This window comes from Equus caballus, chromosome 7 (genome assembly GCF_041296265.1).
Source record: "Equus caballus isolate H_3958 breed thoroughbred chromosome 7, TB-T2T, whole genome shotgun sequence".
NCBI lineage: Eukaryota > Metazoa > Chordata > Mammalia > Perissodactyla > Equidae > Equus > Equus caballus.
The window spans coordinates 73,431,279-73,445,151 of record NC_091690.1 but is presented as its reverse complement, the minus strand read 5'-3'; the positions used below and the strand labels follow the sequence as shown (position 1 = coordinate 73,445,151).

The following is a 13,873-nucleotide window of genomic DNA, read 5'->3' as shown; positions in this document are numbered from 1 at the left end:
GCAGCCTGGTTCCAGCCCTTCTCCCTGCGGTCCCAAAGCCCAAGCCAGCTGGGTGGTCTCCTGTGCCTCCCTGGACACCTGGGCTCTGTCCAGCCCAGCACTCCCCACCCACCCGTGGCCCCGAGCCCAGAGCCCTGGCCACAGAGCTCCACCCTCAGTCCTGGGATGTGGCCTCAGAGGCCAGCCCCGGTCCGTGACCAGCAGCACTCACCCCACCATGCCCTCCTTACCCACCCCCAGAGTGGGAGCCAAATGGGACCCAACCCCAGTCTGTGGCAGAGCCCCACCCAGACAGCAGCGGACAGGGCTGCCACGGTGGGTCACCCGCACATGGAGACATGCAACACGACACCCACACAGCAACACAGCACACTCTGCACAAACACAAACCCCAAAGCCGTCAACACCCCCAGGTGCAAGGAAACAGAGACCCACAGCAGCTCAGGGACGCAGAGACACTGGTACACAGACGCCTCTCTGAGGGCCCACACTGCAGGTCAGAGAGGGACCCACAAATACACAGAGAGAGATGCAGAGACACAAAGGGACACATGTATGGAGGAGCAGCCGATGCACAAATGTACACTGACATGCAAACCCAAACATACCCCAAATCACACACACACTGCTGCACCAGGGCCCCCCAAGGAGCTGCAATTACAGCTCAAATGGTATGTAAATCACACCTCCCAGGGTGACCCACAGAGCCCTGTAGACCCCCACCCAGCATCCCCTGCAAAGGGCCCAACCCTGGCAGCAGGGAGGCCCCACCCCTCGAGGCAGACAGTCCCACCGGCTGCTCACCCATGGTCCTGTTGTTCCGAAGGAATTCCATCTGCAGTGTCTGCCCCGCCTGCTCAGCAAGAGCCAGGGGCGTGGGGGCCTCTGGGTCCCCTGAGAAGCAGCTGACCCCAGCCCCGCAGCCCAGGAGCGCCTGGGTCTCAGCCAGGTCCGTGGTAGTGACTGCAGCACACAGGGCCTGGGAGGAGGAAGGGGAGGGTCAGCCCAAGCCAGAGTGAGGGGCCAATGGGAAAGGCGGCATGGAGGCAGAGAGGGAGCACGAGGAAGGAGTCACCCAGGGCTGGGGACCCATCCTCAGGGTGAAAGAGATGGAGGAAGAAAGAGAGGGGAGGAGGAAGAGAAAGGCCAAGCGTGGAGGGTGGGCAGGGGCTGCCCTGCAGAGGCTGGGGGTCCCAGCGGCCTAGGTCTCACCCCTGTGGCAGCCCCAGGACCCTGTCAGCACCAAGCCTGTTCTCTAGAGCCTCTTTGGCTCCCTCTGCCTTGTGGAAGGGCAGAGGGGGTGCTTTGTAGCTAATTCCTCCCACATTTGAATTCCTCACTGCCTGCCCAGTCCTCCCAACCAATGGGAGCTGCCGCCCCTCCTGGCTGGCGGGCTAGACTGGGCTGGGCTGGGGGCTGGACGCCTGGGTTCCTGGGAGGTGGAGGCCTAGCTCCCGCTGGGCTTCTAGCTAGACTGAGCCTGCCTGGGTGGGGCTGCTTGGGGGAGGGGCTGAAGGCTGAACAGAGGTCACAAGTGGCATCCCCCTGCCTCGGAGCAGGCTACCTCCTACTCAGGGTGAGCCAGACCAGGGCCCAGGGCTTGGCTCCCAGCCTGTCGGGGCTTGGGGCCCACATGGGGCCTCATCTTGAGTAGGGTGTGGAAGGGAGTGGGTCGGAGCAGCCAGCTGTTTTTCATGAGCCTGACAGGAAATAGCATCCCCATCAAGTTCACTCCTTTTGGCAGGATTCAGAAGGAGCAGGATGGGGTGCGGGAGACAGAGGAATCAGGAGTGGGGAAGGCAGACAGATGCTGGAGACATGGCCTTGGCCCAAGGGTCAGACCTGGCTCCTTCTTGCTTTGCCCCAACTCTCCCTGTGGCTTAGGCAGGGCCCTTCCGCCCTCTGGGCCTCAGTTTCCCCATATGCCAGCTCATCACTCTGAACTGGTGGAAAAGATGGGCTGAGAGGAATGAGAGGACGGGAAGAAAGGGGGTGGTCTCAAGGGGCCATGACAGTGTAGGGAAAAGCAGGTAGTCTCAAGGGGCCCCAGAGGCCCCGTGCCCTGACCTTGTCCAGCTCCTCCTGGTTGCCAAACAGTGGGTGGTAGCGGCGGTACTTGCCCTCGCGGTATTTGGCCTCCAGGTGGCGCCGCCGGGCGCTAGGGCTGCTGCTGGGCTGCAGGGCCTCACTTGGGGGAACGTTGGCTGCCCAGAAGCGGTTCCCAGCGCCATTGCCCAGCTGTAAGAAGAGCTGAGGGTGTGGGCAAGAGGTTAGAGGGGCAGCCTACGGCCAGGGGTCGGTGCCCGGCACATCTTGGTTTTACAGTTGTCAGCCAGGCCACCAGCCCACTTTCCCATCAGGGAAGCTGAGCGCAGCCCGGCCTACTGGTGGCTGTGGGTGCTCCCCAACAGCCCCAGGCCAGAGCCAGCAGGCAGTCTATGATGGGACAAGAGGCAGGCAGTCTGACAGGTGGATGCCCCATGGCAGGCGCCTGGTTGGGGGCCTTGCTGTTTGCCACCCAGTCCCACATCTGGAACTCTGCGTTCCTGAGGCTATCACAGCTTGGTAGGGAGGGCCCACCCTGTCAGTCAGTGGGTAGGCAAGGATTTGGGAAACATCTCCCATCCTTGACATGCCTCTCTGGGCTCAGGGGAAGAGGAGTGGGTGCAGATTCTGGGGGTCCCAGGGGTCCAGTATTCAGGGGCCTAGTTTATTCATTCTTTCATTCTGCTGATCATTCGTTCCACAGCCACTTCCTGGGTGTCCCCACTGGCCTCTTTGTCAGGTCCTGTGTGGGGTGCTGGGGTCACAGCAGAGAACAAAGCAGAAATAGCCCTTGCCACCACTGACTGATTCTGTGACTTTGGGCAAGTCATTTTCTCTCCCTGGGCCTCAATGTTCTCTTCTGTAAACTGGGGATTCAAACCCTAACTCACAGGGAACATGACACCCAAACTGCTCTGGAGGCTGCAACTTGTCTGAGGCTGTCAGGAAGGCCCTGTGTGGTCGGGGCCTGGGTCCAGCCTGATGTACCTTCTCCCCTGTAATTACCACACGTGGGAGTACCTGGGAACCCCAAGTACACAGGCACAAATGTACATATATGAGTGCGCCCCCAAACGTACATACTCCTACACACTGGCACATGGGAGTACAGATAAAATGAAGCAAGGGTTTGCAGGACACACAGTCTCTGTTGTACATTCTTTTTTTTTTTTTTTTACAACCCTTTAAAACTGTAAAAACATTCTTAGCTCACTGGCCAGTTTGCTGACTTTGCCAAAAATCAACTTTTCCCAAATCCCGAACCACCAGATGATCCCAAAGGTCTCCTCTAGCTCCAGGATGCTGGGGTTGGGGAGATGGGGGAGACGGGGCTGGGAGACCCAGGCAGCGGCTGAGTGGGGCAGACTCCAAATGTAGGTGGCAAGCAGGGGCCTCCCACCTCAATGAGTGTTTCCGTCCACACCTTCCTGTCCATCTTCAAGCTTCGCACCTTGGAGATGCCAGCACCCAGGCCACGGTGCTCCCCTGGAGACAGGGCCAGATTCAGGGTCATCGAGGCCCTCTCCTTCACACGAGCGCTCACTCCGCCACCCACCCAGTGCCCATTCAGGGACAGATGGAGAAGCCACGGGCAGGACCCAGGGGCTAGGCCTGCAGCTCCACCTCCCGCACAGCTCCGGAATCCAGCCACACAGCTCTGCTCCCCACACCACAAGACTGAACCCTGAAATTGTCACCTGGGCTCCTGCAGGAGCCCCTAGCTGGATCCCTATAACCATGTTTGGCCTCCTGCAGGCCACTCTCCACATAAGCCCAGCCAGAAGGGTCTCTTTAAAATGCAAATCCCCTTCAAATCCCTGCATAAGACCCTCCAGTGGATCCCCAGAATCAGATCTAAAGTCCTTACCCACTTCCCCTGCGATCTCATCTCAAACCCCTCTCTCCTCCACTCTCTTCTAACTGTCCATGCTCATTCCTGCCTCAGGGCCTTTGCGCTCACTGTTGTTTCTGCCTGACTCTCTTCCTCCATCTCCCCAGGGCTGCTCCCTCCTGTCATTCAGCTCTCAGCGGACATGTCACCTTCTCCAAGAAGGCTTCCCAGACAAACAACACATTTCTGCCTCGCACCTGTTGTTAGCCAATACCTCTATGGGTTCCCTTGGTTCATGTATGTAGTTTCTGCCTCTCCCCACCAGAATGGAAGCGGCAGGAGAGCAGGAACCTTGACTACCTGTTAGTTAGAGTCTAGCCTCAGTACCTAGAACAAAGCCTGGCACTTAACAAATCTCTGTTGAATGAAAGGAGAGACGGGGGTTGGGGCTGGAAGGAATGCAGCCTTGCTCAGCCACAGGTTCCACAAAGGACCCCTGGAGCAGGGAGGGAGCTGGGGGCACTAGGAGTGCCTGGCTCTGCCTGGCCCTAGTCTTGGCCCCACGTCCGTCTGCAGCCTCCTATGGAGTCCCTCGTCCACTCCAGTCACCCTCACCCCTCCACGAACTGATGCCTCCCTAATCTGGTCTCCACTCGAGCCTTCGCTTTCCTGCACCCAGACCTCACAGCCCAAGGTCTCCTGGACATTTGCCCTGAACATCTCACAGGCTTCAGGGTTTTTCACAGAGCTCAGCAACTTCCCCAGAACGGTTCCTCCCCCTGGGTCTCCACCTCTAGCCGCCCAAAGCTGCCACCTGGGCATTGTCAGCTCCCCTGGGGACCCAATCCCCAGCAGCTAGCACAGCATCTGGTGCATCACAGACCCTCAACAAATGCTGGTTGAATAGATGAATGAATCTTGGGCTCTGCCCTCTTTCTTTCTCATCCTCCTCGTATGATCTGTCTTTGGGACTTGTATGCCGTACATCCTGAATATCTCTCGAATGATCTCCATCACTGCCCCAGACCAGGCTGCCTCCTCTCTCTCATGGATCCTGCAGCAGCCTCCTCACTGGTCTCTTGTCTCACTTCCTCCAACTTAGCTTCCACCCACCAGCCAGAGTCTGACGCACAAATGTGGCCATGTCCCTCCCACCCCTCTCTGGAGGGAACACCAGCTGCTCCCTCTGCAGGCAAAGCCCTGCCTGGCCTGGCCCCTGCCATCCCCTCCTGCCTCACCTCCTTCCGCTCTGCTGATGTGACAGGGGTGCTGAAACCCAAGAGGCCTGGGCTCAAATCCAGACTCATTTACTTGCCAGGTGACCCTGAACGAGCCATTTTGCCTCTCTGTGCCTCAATGTCCCCACCCATGATGTGAGAAGTGGAATCCCTGCCTTGCGATGTGAGGGCTGCAGGTTAGTCATGGTGGGAAAGGCTCGGCGCACAGGTGCAACGTCATAAACAGTGATCTCTGACTACTGTCTTCGCTCTGGCCCCTCCCGCCAGACAAGCCACCTGCCATCCCAGCCCTCCAGCCCTGTCCTGCCTCAGCTTGGTGCCCCACTTGACACACACCTGCACAGCGCTTGCAGATGACGACACAGAGGTTGATGGAGGCCCAGTCAGGCTGGGGAGCCCCACAGTCGGCACAGAACCTGTTGGGGGCCACAGCCCAGATGCGCTCGGCCACCTCCGAGGTAGACAGGGCCTCGGCAATGGCTCCCTGCATGGCCTCCAGCCACTGCTCCTTCTCCAGCTCCGATTCGGCCGAGAAGCTGGGGACACAGGAGTTGGGGGGGCTGCTCAGAGGGATCTGGGGACAGCATGAGGGGCACAGCATGAAGTGGGGAGAAGAAGATATTGAGAGTTCCTAGTCAGAAGAGGGAGGCATCCTGGGTCTGGGGGGGGGGGGGGGGGCGTGGACAAAGGCAAGGACACCACAAACCAGACAGGCACATGGGGGCTGGAGCCCAGAGGGGGCTCCGCTCCCCCAGGGAGTAGAAAAGGCTACTGGGAAGAAATGATGCCTGAGCTAAGATTTGACAGATGAGAAGGGCTTAGCCAGGTGAAGAGGTAGAAGGGCATTCTTGACAGAGAGAACAGCATGTGCAGAGGGGCAGGGTGGCACACAGGGCATTCCAGGACCTGCAGGCAGGATGGGCAGACTGGCAGAGAAGAGGCTGGGAGACAGACAGGCACAAGCCTGTGCCAGGCAGAGGGGGTCAAAGTGCACCCAGAGGACAATGCAGAAGCAATAGAGGGTTTCAGTGGGGAGGAGGGGAGGGTACAGAGATATCTCCCCCTCTGGCTTTTTCTTTTCCTGCTGCCACCGAGTCGCGTGTGTGCATTTAGGATTTGGCTCCACCCATAACCCACCGCCATGGCCCAGGAAAGCACTGCTGCTGCAGAGGTAATGGACGTTAGTACTACTTCCCGAGAGGTGCTGGACACCAGCCTCGTCCACGAAGGCCTAGCACGTGGAAGCTGCTAAGCTGCCAAGGCCTTGGCCAAGCGCCAAGCCCATGTCTGTGTCCTGAATCCAATGCGTGAGCCTGTGTCTGCCGGGCTGGTGAAGGCCCCTGGCGCTGAACACCAGCTCAACCTAATTAAGGCTGATGACAACCAGAAACTAGGGGAACGGATGGGCCTCTGTAAAAGTGACAGAGAAGGAAGACTCGGAAAGTGGCTGGTTGTGGTGGTTAAGGATGACAGCAAAGAATCTCAGGCCAAGGATGTCATTGACGAGTACTCCAAAGGCAAGGAATGAACAAATAAAAACTTGGCTTTCAACAAAAAGAACAAAAAAGACCCCTCTGGTAGGCAGACAGGCAGCCGAAGGGTGAGGATGCGGGCGCCAGGCCAGAGGGCCCACAGGCCGAGGGCAAAATGGTGAGGGGCAGATGGGAGGGACCTGAGGAGGAGAGAGTGATGCAGGCAAGACAGGGGTGGTGAGGAGTTTGCACAGGGGTGAAGAGGAGAGGCAGGGGTGCCCAGGGAGGAGATAGGGGGCCCGGGAGGAACCGTGAGTTGAGGCGGAAGAGGGGAGATGTCCACAAAGTTGTTAGACATGCAGGTCTAGAGCCCAGGAGAAAGACCCGGCTGGAGACAGAGATCTGAGCTAAGGGCAAAGGAGATGAGGACGGAGGCATGAGGATGCAAGCGTCCGCCAAGCAGTTACCACGTACTGTGTAGGATAACAGCTTTACAAAGACTGCCTCATCCTGTTCATAGAGGAGAAAACAGGCGCAGAGAGGCCAAGTGATTCGCCCGGGTCACACAGTGACCCAGCGATAGACTCAGGATGTTATGGAGACGGAATTGTGTTCCCCTAGAATTCATAGGTTGAAGCCCTGACCCCCAGTGTGACTGCATCTGGAGATAGCGCCTAGGGTGATAATTCAGGCTAAATTATGTCCTAAGAGTGGGGCTCTACTCCGACAAGACTCGTTTCTTTATAAAAAGAGGAAGGGACACAAGGCTCTCTCCACGTGTGCACAGAGGAAAGGCACTGTGAGGACACGGAGAGGAGGTGGCCGTCGACAAGCCAGGAAGAAAGGCCTCACCAGAAACTAACCCTGGTGGCACCTTGACCTTGGACTTCCAGCCTCCAGAACTGTGAGAAAATAAACTTCTGTTGTTTAAAGCCCCCGCCTGTGGTATTCTGTCACGGCAGCTGAGCGGACTAATATATAGGATTCGAACCCAGGCCCAGCACAGTGCCTCGGAGGTGGCGGCTGAAGGTGCGGGAGTGGGAAAGCCTCCCCAGGGAGAGGACAGAGGGCAGAGACAGACCATTGAGGGATGGCTGAGGTCAGAGGAAATCAAGATGGTAGAGTCTTGGAGGCTCAAGGAGGCGCACCCAGGACAGGCCCCACGAGACAAGGAGTGAAGAGCATCCTTTGATCTCGAACAAGTATTAATGACAGATGAGCACTTTCGAGGGAGCAGGGCAGGCTGGAGGGGACAGCAGGGTGAGTGGCCGTTGCAGAAAACCGGTATGGGCAACTCTGAGAGCAGTGTGGTGGGGAAGCAGGGACGGTGATGGCCAGAGGGAGGTGGGGTAAAAGGGAGATTTCTTAGAAAGAAGGGATCAGAGCAGGCTAGCAAGTGAAGGAAAAGGACAGCAGGGGTGAGTAGGGCTGGGAAGGGAGGGGAGAGATCCATCCTAGAACAAGGAGCAGCATCCCATATGGCAGGAGAAAATTCTGGGCGGGAGTGAGGATGCAGTTGAGCAACGGGAGGCTCACCTGAAGATGCGGTAGGGGGTGGTGAGGTCGAAGCTGCGCCGGTCTGCTTCCTTCACGTTGCCCACGCTCATGTCGATGAAGGTGATGCCAATGCCCAGGTGGTATTCCTGGCAGGCAGATAGGAAGGGGTGAGGCAAGGCCTGGGGGGTGGGGCTCAAGGCCCAGGGAGGGGACAGACAGGAGGGGAAGGTGGTACCTTAGAGACTAGAAAGTGCCTAGGAGGGAGATAAGGGAGGGCTCAGGAATCTGGGCATGGGAAAATGAACCCGGGCTCAGAGGCCATATAGCAATAGGTAGGTGGTGCAGGAGCCAGGGCAGTGATGGGAGGGTAACATTCAGGGACCAGGCAGGGGACGAGGTCAGAACTAGGGGCAGGAAGGGGGCAGGCAAAGGGCTGAGCTCCGTCAGGTGAAGGGAGAAAGAACAAGGGCAGGGCTGAGGGAGCAGATGAGCATGGGAGGGGCTGAGGGATCGGGTAGGCCTGGGGAAGGGCTGAGGGACCAGGTGGGCAGGGGCAGGGCTGAGGGACCAGGAGGGCAGGGGAGGGGCTGAGGGACCAGGTGGGCAGGGGCAGGGCTGAGGGACCAGGAGGGCAGGGGAGGGGCTGAGGGACCAGGTGGGCAGGGGCAGGGCTGAGGGACCAGGAGGGCATGGGGCAGGGCTGAGGGACCAGGAGGGCAGGGGGCAGGGCTGAGGGACCAGGTGGGCAGGGGGCAGGGCTGAGGGACCAGGTGGGCAGGGGGCAGGGCTGAGGGACCAGGAGGGCATGGGGCAGGGCTGAGGGACCAGGTGGGCAGGGGGCAGGTGGCAGGGCTGAGGGACCACGTAGGCAAGAGAGGGGCTGAGGGACCAGGTGGGCAGGGGGCAGGGGGCAGGGCTGAGGGACCAGGTGGGCAGGGGGCAGGGGGCAGGGCTGAGGGACCAGGTGGGCAGGGGCAGGGCTGAGGGACCAGGTGGGCAGGGGGCAGGGGAAGGGGTGAGGGACCAGGTGGGCAGGGGAGGGGGTGAGGGACCAGGTGGGCAGGGGGCAGGGCTGAGGGACCAGGTAGGCAGGGGGCAGGGGGCAGGGCTGAGGGACCAGGTGGGCAGGGGAAGGGGTGAGGGACCAGGTGGGCAGGGGAGGGGCTGAGGGACCAGGTAGGCAGGGGGCAGGGCTGAGGGACCAGGTAGGCAGGGGGCAGGGCTGAGGGACCAGGTGGGCAGGGGAAGGGGTGAGGGACCAGGTGGGCAGGTGGCAGGGCTGAGGGACCAGGAGGGCAGGGGGCAGGGCTGAGGGACCAGGTGGGCAGGGGGCAGGTGGCAGGGCTGAGGGACCACGTAGGCAAGAGAGGGGCTGAGGGACCAGGTGGGCAGGGGGTAGGGGAAAAGTTGGCAGCCTGGCGATTCCTTCACACCTCCAGATTCTTGTAGAGCTGCACTTTGTCCCCTACCACGGCCACATACAGTTTATTCTTGAAGCCACGTAGCTCCAGGCTGCCAGCGCGGTCAGTTGGCTCTGGGCCTCGAACACCCAATGGGTAAGCGCTCGACAGCCGGGCCCGGGCACGCTGCTCGGCCACCGCCTGCTGCAGGGCCTGCATCCACTCCTTCCGCTCCGCTGCAGGCAAAGGGGAAGGAGGAAGCCCCGCTCAGCCTGGCAAGGAGCCCCCCAAGGGCTCCCAGTTCCAGGCTCCTCAGGCAACACCTCTGTCAGAAAGCCCACCTATCTCTGACTGTCTCAGAGTTCTCTGACTTGGACGAGCTCAGGTTCCAATCCCAGCTGTGCCACTTCGGCTGGGCACGCCATCTGCCTATCCGAGCCTTTTCCCCATAAATGGGAACCTGGGCTTCTGAGGACTCAGTGGGTGTCTCAAGCACAGAGCCGGCCAGGCAGTGCCCCCTTCCCTCCCCCACCTCACAGAGGGTTGACTCCTCTCTGGGTTTGACGTGAGGAGAGCAGATGTACCCTGGTTCTCCTCCCGCCCTTATAAGACTGAACTGCCAGTCTTCTCCCTGCCCAGTCCCCACCATCACTCTCTGCCCGGAAGGCAAAGGTCCGGTTGTTCGTGATCACTTCAAACTTCTGGTCCCCGATGGCAGCCACGTGGGAGATGCAGGCCACAGAGACAAAGCGCTTAGAGTAGGCATCCTGGGAAAGAGAGGAGCTCTAGGGGTTGGGGTGGGGCCCCCAGAGGCCCAGCCCCTCCCTGAACCCTCAGCCTCAGCTGAAATGAAGGCTGCAGCCCTATCTTCCAGAGGGGGTCAGGGACAGCCCCTATGCTGACCCTGACCACAGCCCACAGCCCACAGCTCCCCAACAGGCCAGGAGGACACACATCAAGTAGTCAGACTGGAGCACTGGTGAGGACTCAGCTTCACCCAGGTCCAGTGTTGGGGTTCAGTCTACGACCAGGCTGGAGCACGGGTCACGTCAGGGACCAACATGAAACTCACCTTGTTAGTATCAAAGTATCGCAGGTAATCGGCATCCAGTCTCACCCATCGCTTCTGATAGATATAAGATCTGGAGAGGCAGAGGCAGAGGGATAACAAAGCAAAGGATTGGGGATTAGAGGGGAGGTTCCAGGATTACCCCAGCCCCCTATGGCAGCCACATACAAAGTTAGGAAGAGCCAGGTTGAAGGATCCCAAATGATCACTGAGAAGACAGACTTTACCTACAGCAAGAGTGACCGAAATGAGACTCAGAGTAGGACTTCCCAACTTTAAGGGTAATAAAACATAGGTCTGATGGGGATGATGGGTGGTTACAGTCTGCCTGCAGGGAGACCTGATTAAATAACCTTGGCTCCTCTGGTTTTTGAGTCCATGATACCAGTATACTAGAGTACTGCCCGCTCCATGTCAAGCACCAGCAGGACCCAACAGGCCTCACTCACCCCTGTGGTGGGTTCTTGTCCAGCCAGCCGGCCTTGATGACCGGTGTGACAGGGGTGGGGCCCCCAGGCAGCCCGTCCATGGGGTATGGTGGGAGCTCGGGGATCAGGAGGCTGCTGGGCAAGGATGAGCTCAGGCTGCTGGTGTGCCATCCACCGCTGGGGGGGAGAAGATGGAATGAGGAGGGCTGGGGTGGGGGCTCCTGTGAAGGAGGGCTGAGGAGATGGGGGCTGGGCTTGGGGAAGGAGGACGGCTGGGTGGGAGAACCAGCAAAGAGAAGCGGACACTCACTTGGGGACGCCCTCATAGGCGTGGTCATCCTCATCTTCATCCCCTTGGTCATCCCCAGACAGTTCCTCCCCCTCGCTCAGGAGACTGGCCACACGCACGGCCCGTGGGACTCGGCTCACTGGGGGCTCCTCCTGTCCTCCAAGACCCGCTCAGCGTCATGCTTCCCTTTGAGGCCCAGATCACATCCACGCGGGGGCTGCCACACCCCCCTCTGTCCACTCCATCCCGGACCCACACAACTCAGCACTTCTACTTCTGTTTCCTCACACTCCCCTCCCCCACTGGCAGACTGCAGAGGGACCCAGGGAAACAGGGTCACAGAGACAGAGCAAATCAGTGCAGGCACCAGCCCACATCAGAGACGAAGACAGAAAGACAAAAGGATCGAGAAAAAGACGCAAGGGTGGAAACTGAAGACACAGAGAGAAAGGGTGACATGGGGACACAGAAAGTGAAACAGAAACAGAGGGACAGACACTCCAAGACAGATGTGCTGAAAACACCGAGGGAAGAGGGCACACACAGCCATGCAGATGCAGCTGAAGACTGTAGCTGGAGCCCCAAACCAGAGCCTCCAGACCCCCAGCCAGTGCTCTGGGGCCGTGCCTGACTCCTGACCGCCTGCACGGCAGACAGTGAAGAGGGAAGGGAACTCTCCTGGGAGCCCGCTGCCTTTCTCTACCTGGTGGTCCCAGGGTCTGAAAGGCAGCTGGGCAGCCCGCCCTCCACGCTGACAGGCAGCCAGCCCAAATCCTAACCACCACCCTGCCCCACCTTCTTGGTCATCACGCCAGCTGGGGCCCCTGGCCCCTCCTCCAGGACCTCATCGTAGTCAGAGTCATCTGGGGAGAGATGGGGTAGGGGGAGACTCAGAAGCAAGGAGCTTGGCCTCCCCTCCTGGGCACCTGGGCCTGGCTTCACAAAGGCCACCCTTGACCTGAGAGAGAACCCCACCGCCACCCACGCCTGGCTTTCAAGAGGCAGCACAGGGGACAGGAAGTGCTATTTATATTCTCGGGCCTCATAGGACGGCCCTGGGGGTGGCCAAAGGAGAGGCCAGGCTGCCACAGGAAGGTCTGAACAGGCAGCAAGCTGGGGGGCCACGGGCGGGGACTGTGTCAAAAAGGCTAAAAAACCCAAAGAGAATCAAGGATCAAGAAAGGGGGACAATCCAAGGAAAAGCAAACCATTCAGTCTTGGGAAATACTCCCAGACTTTAAACCATGGGCAACTCAAGAGGTTTGCCACATGCCGGCACCCAGCAGTTAGCAGGTCAGACAGGCTGGTGCTGTCTCCATTTTGAGGATGGAGAGAATGGGCTCACTGTCCAGGGCCACACAGTGGGCGGGTGGCAGGGCCCAGGAGAAAGGGGAGAGCGATGCTCGCAGACTCTCGAGGGCCCCAGTCCCAGGCCACCCACCCAGAACCCCATGCCTGGCTCGGGCACTCACCGAACTCTGGGAGCAGGCGAGGAGGTTTCGGGGGGATCTCCGGGGCGCTGGGAGGTGGAGAAGGGGGGTGGGGAGGCCCCCGGGGGAAGGCGGCTGGGGGCTCCTCAGGCTCTGGCTGGGTAGGGGACGACAGTGGCGGCAGCAGTGATTCCTCCTCCTTGGCGGGAAGGCTGGGAACAGATCAAAAGTTGGGCCCCAAGGGGTGAGCTCAGTACAGCTGAGTCACTGGGCCAGTGTCACCAAGCGACAGGGCCAGGACTCAAACCCACTGAGCCCCCAGCTCACCTGAGCTGCAGCAAAACTCAGACAGGAGCCCTCCTCTCCACACTGCCCTCCTGGCCCCGCTCCCTGGCCCCAAACCCTCCAAGCCTCCCCCAGAGCCCAAAGGCAGCAGGCACCTTCTTTGGCCTGCGTGAGCTGGCCCCACATTGCTGTGACAAACTCACCTGATCCCACCCGACTCCTCTTGCACACAGCTCCTCGTCTCTACTATTAGTCCCCCAGAAACCCTTCCCTGACTCCAAGGCCAGGTTCGGGCCCCTGGGCTCCCACAGCCAGTCTGTCACAGCACGGATCACACTGCTCCCTGCAGGCTGACTGTCTCCCGAAGGGCTTTGGCGTCAGAGATGTGGATTTAAATCTTGCCTCAGTATTAGTTCCTGTGTGTCCTGGCGCAAGCACCTAGCCTCTCTGAACCTCAGTCTCCTCTTCTGTAAAGTGGGGACTACATCACCTACCTAGTGGGGTGGATGGAGGATTAACCAAGACAAGGGTGTCGTATGCCAGCACACAGGATGCACGAAGACCACCAGCTGGAACAAGGCGCCTGCCCCACGCATCCCGCAGGGGCCAGTGAGGAGCATGAGGGTGGGTGGGCAATCTACCCCACAGGTTGTTTTCAGGCTGGTCTACGGCCCCAGTGTTCCTGACAGTGATGGACAGCATATGACCACCACAAGGCAAGAAGGGCTGGGCGTGATCAGGATGCCAGGCCTTGGCTCCTGCTGTTGCCTCCCCCAGGAACACCCGTCTCCCTGGTCTCTGACTGGAGAATGTCTCCTCATCCTTTCTCTCCAAACTCAAGCCCCCCTTCTCTGGAAGTCTTTCCTGACCCCTCCCTCACGCTCCCCC

General features: G+C 59.6%; 1 protein-coding gene and 1 pseudogene across 13 annotated transcripts in view; one reads left to right on the top strand and one right to left on the bottom strand.

The window, feature by feature from the left end:
• Positions 1 to 13,873, bottom strand: part of ARAP1 (ArfGAP with RhoGAP domain, ankyrin repeat and PH domain 1) — a 62,572-nt gene that overhangs the window by 16,227 nt on the left and 32,472 nt on the right. For 8 of the 13 annotated variants that reach the window (XM_023645803.2, XM_023645801.2, XM_023645802.2 and 5 more), the window contains 12 exons: positions 12,743 to 12,912; positions 12,066 to 12,133; positions 11,292 to 11,422; positions 11,003 to 11,158; positions 10,557 to 10,626; positions 10,131 to 10,251; positions 9,518 to 9,720; positions 8,124 to 8,230; positions 5,452 to 5,651; positions 3,446 to 3,531; positions 2,068 to 2,250; positions 805 to 979 (listed from right to left, as the gene is read on the bottom strand). In XM_023645803.2, coding sequence (XP_023501571.1) covers positions 805 to 979; positions 2,068 to 2,250; positions 3,446 to 3,531; positions 5,452 to 5,651; positions 8,124 to 8,230; positions 9,518 to 9,720; positions 10,131 to 10,251; positions 10,557 to 10,626; positions 11,003 to 11,158; positions 11,292 to 11,422; positions 12,066 to 12,133; positions 12,743 to 12,912 — 1,670 coding nt within the window. Of the gene's footprint in view, positions 1 to 804; positions 980 to 2,067; positions 2,251 to 3,445; positions 3,532 to 5,451; positions 5,652 to 8,123; positions 8,231 to 9,517; positions 9,721 to 10,130; positions 10,252 to 10,556; positions 10,627 to 11,002; positions 11,159 to 11,291; positions 11,423 to 12,065; positions 12,134 to 12,742; positions 12,913 to 13,188; positions 13,480 to 13,873 lie in introns of all 13 variants that reach the window. The other 5 variants (XM_023645806.2, XM_070274433.1, XM_070274430.1 and 2 more) reach the window with 2 other exon arrangements.
• On the top strand, positions 6,257 to 6,643 carry LOC138925187 (small ribosomal subunit protein eS12-like; annotated as a pseudogene).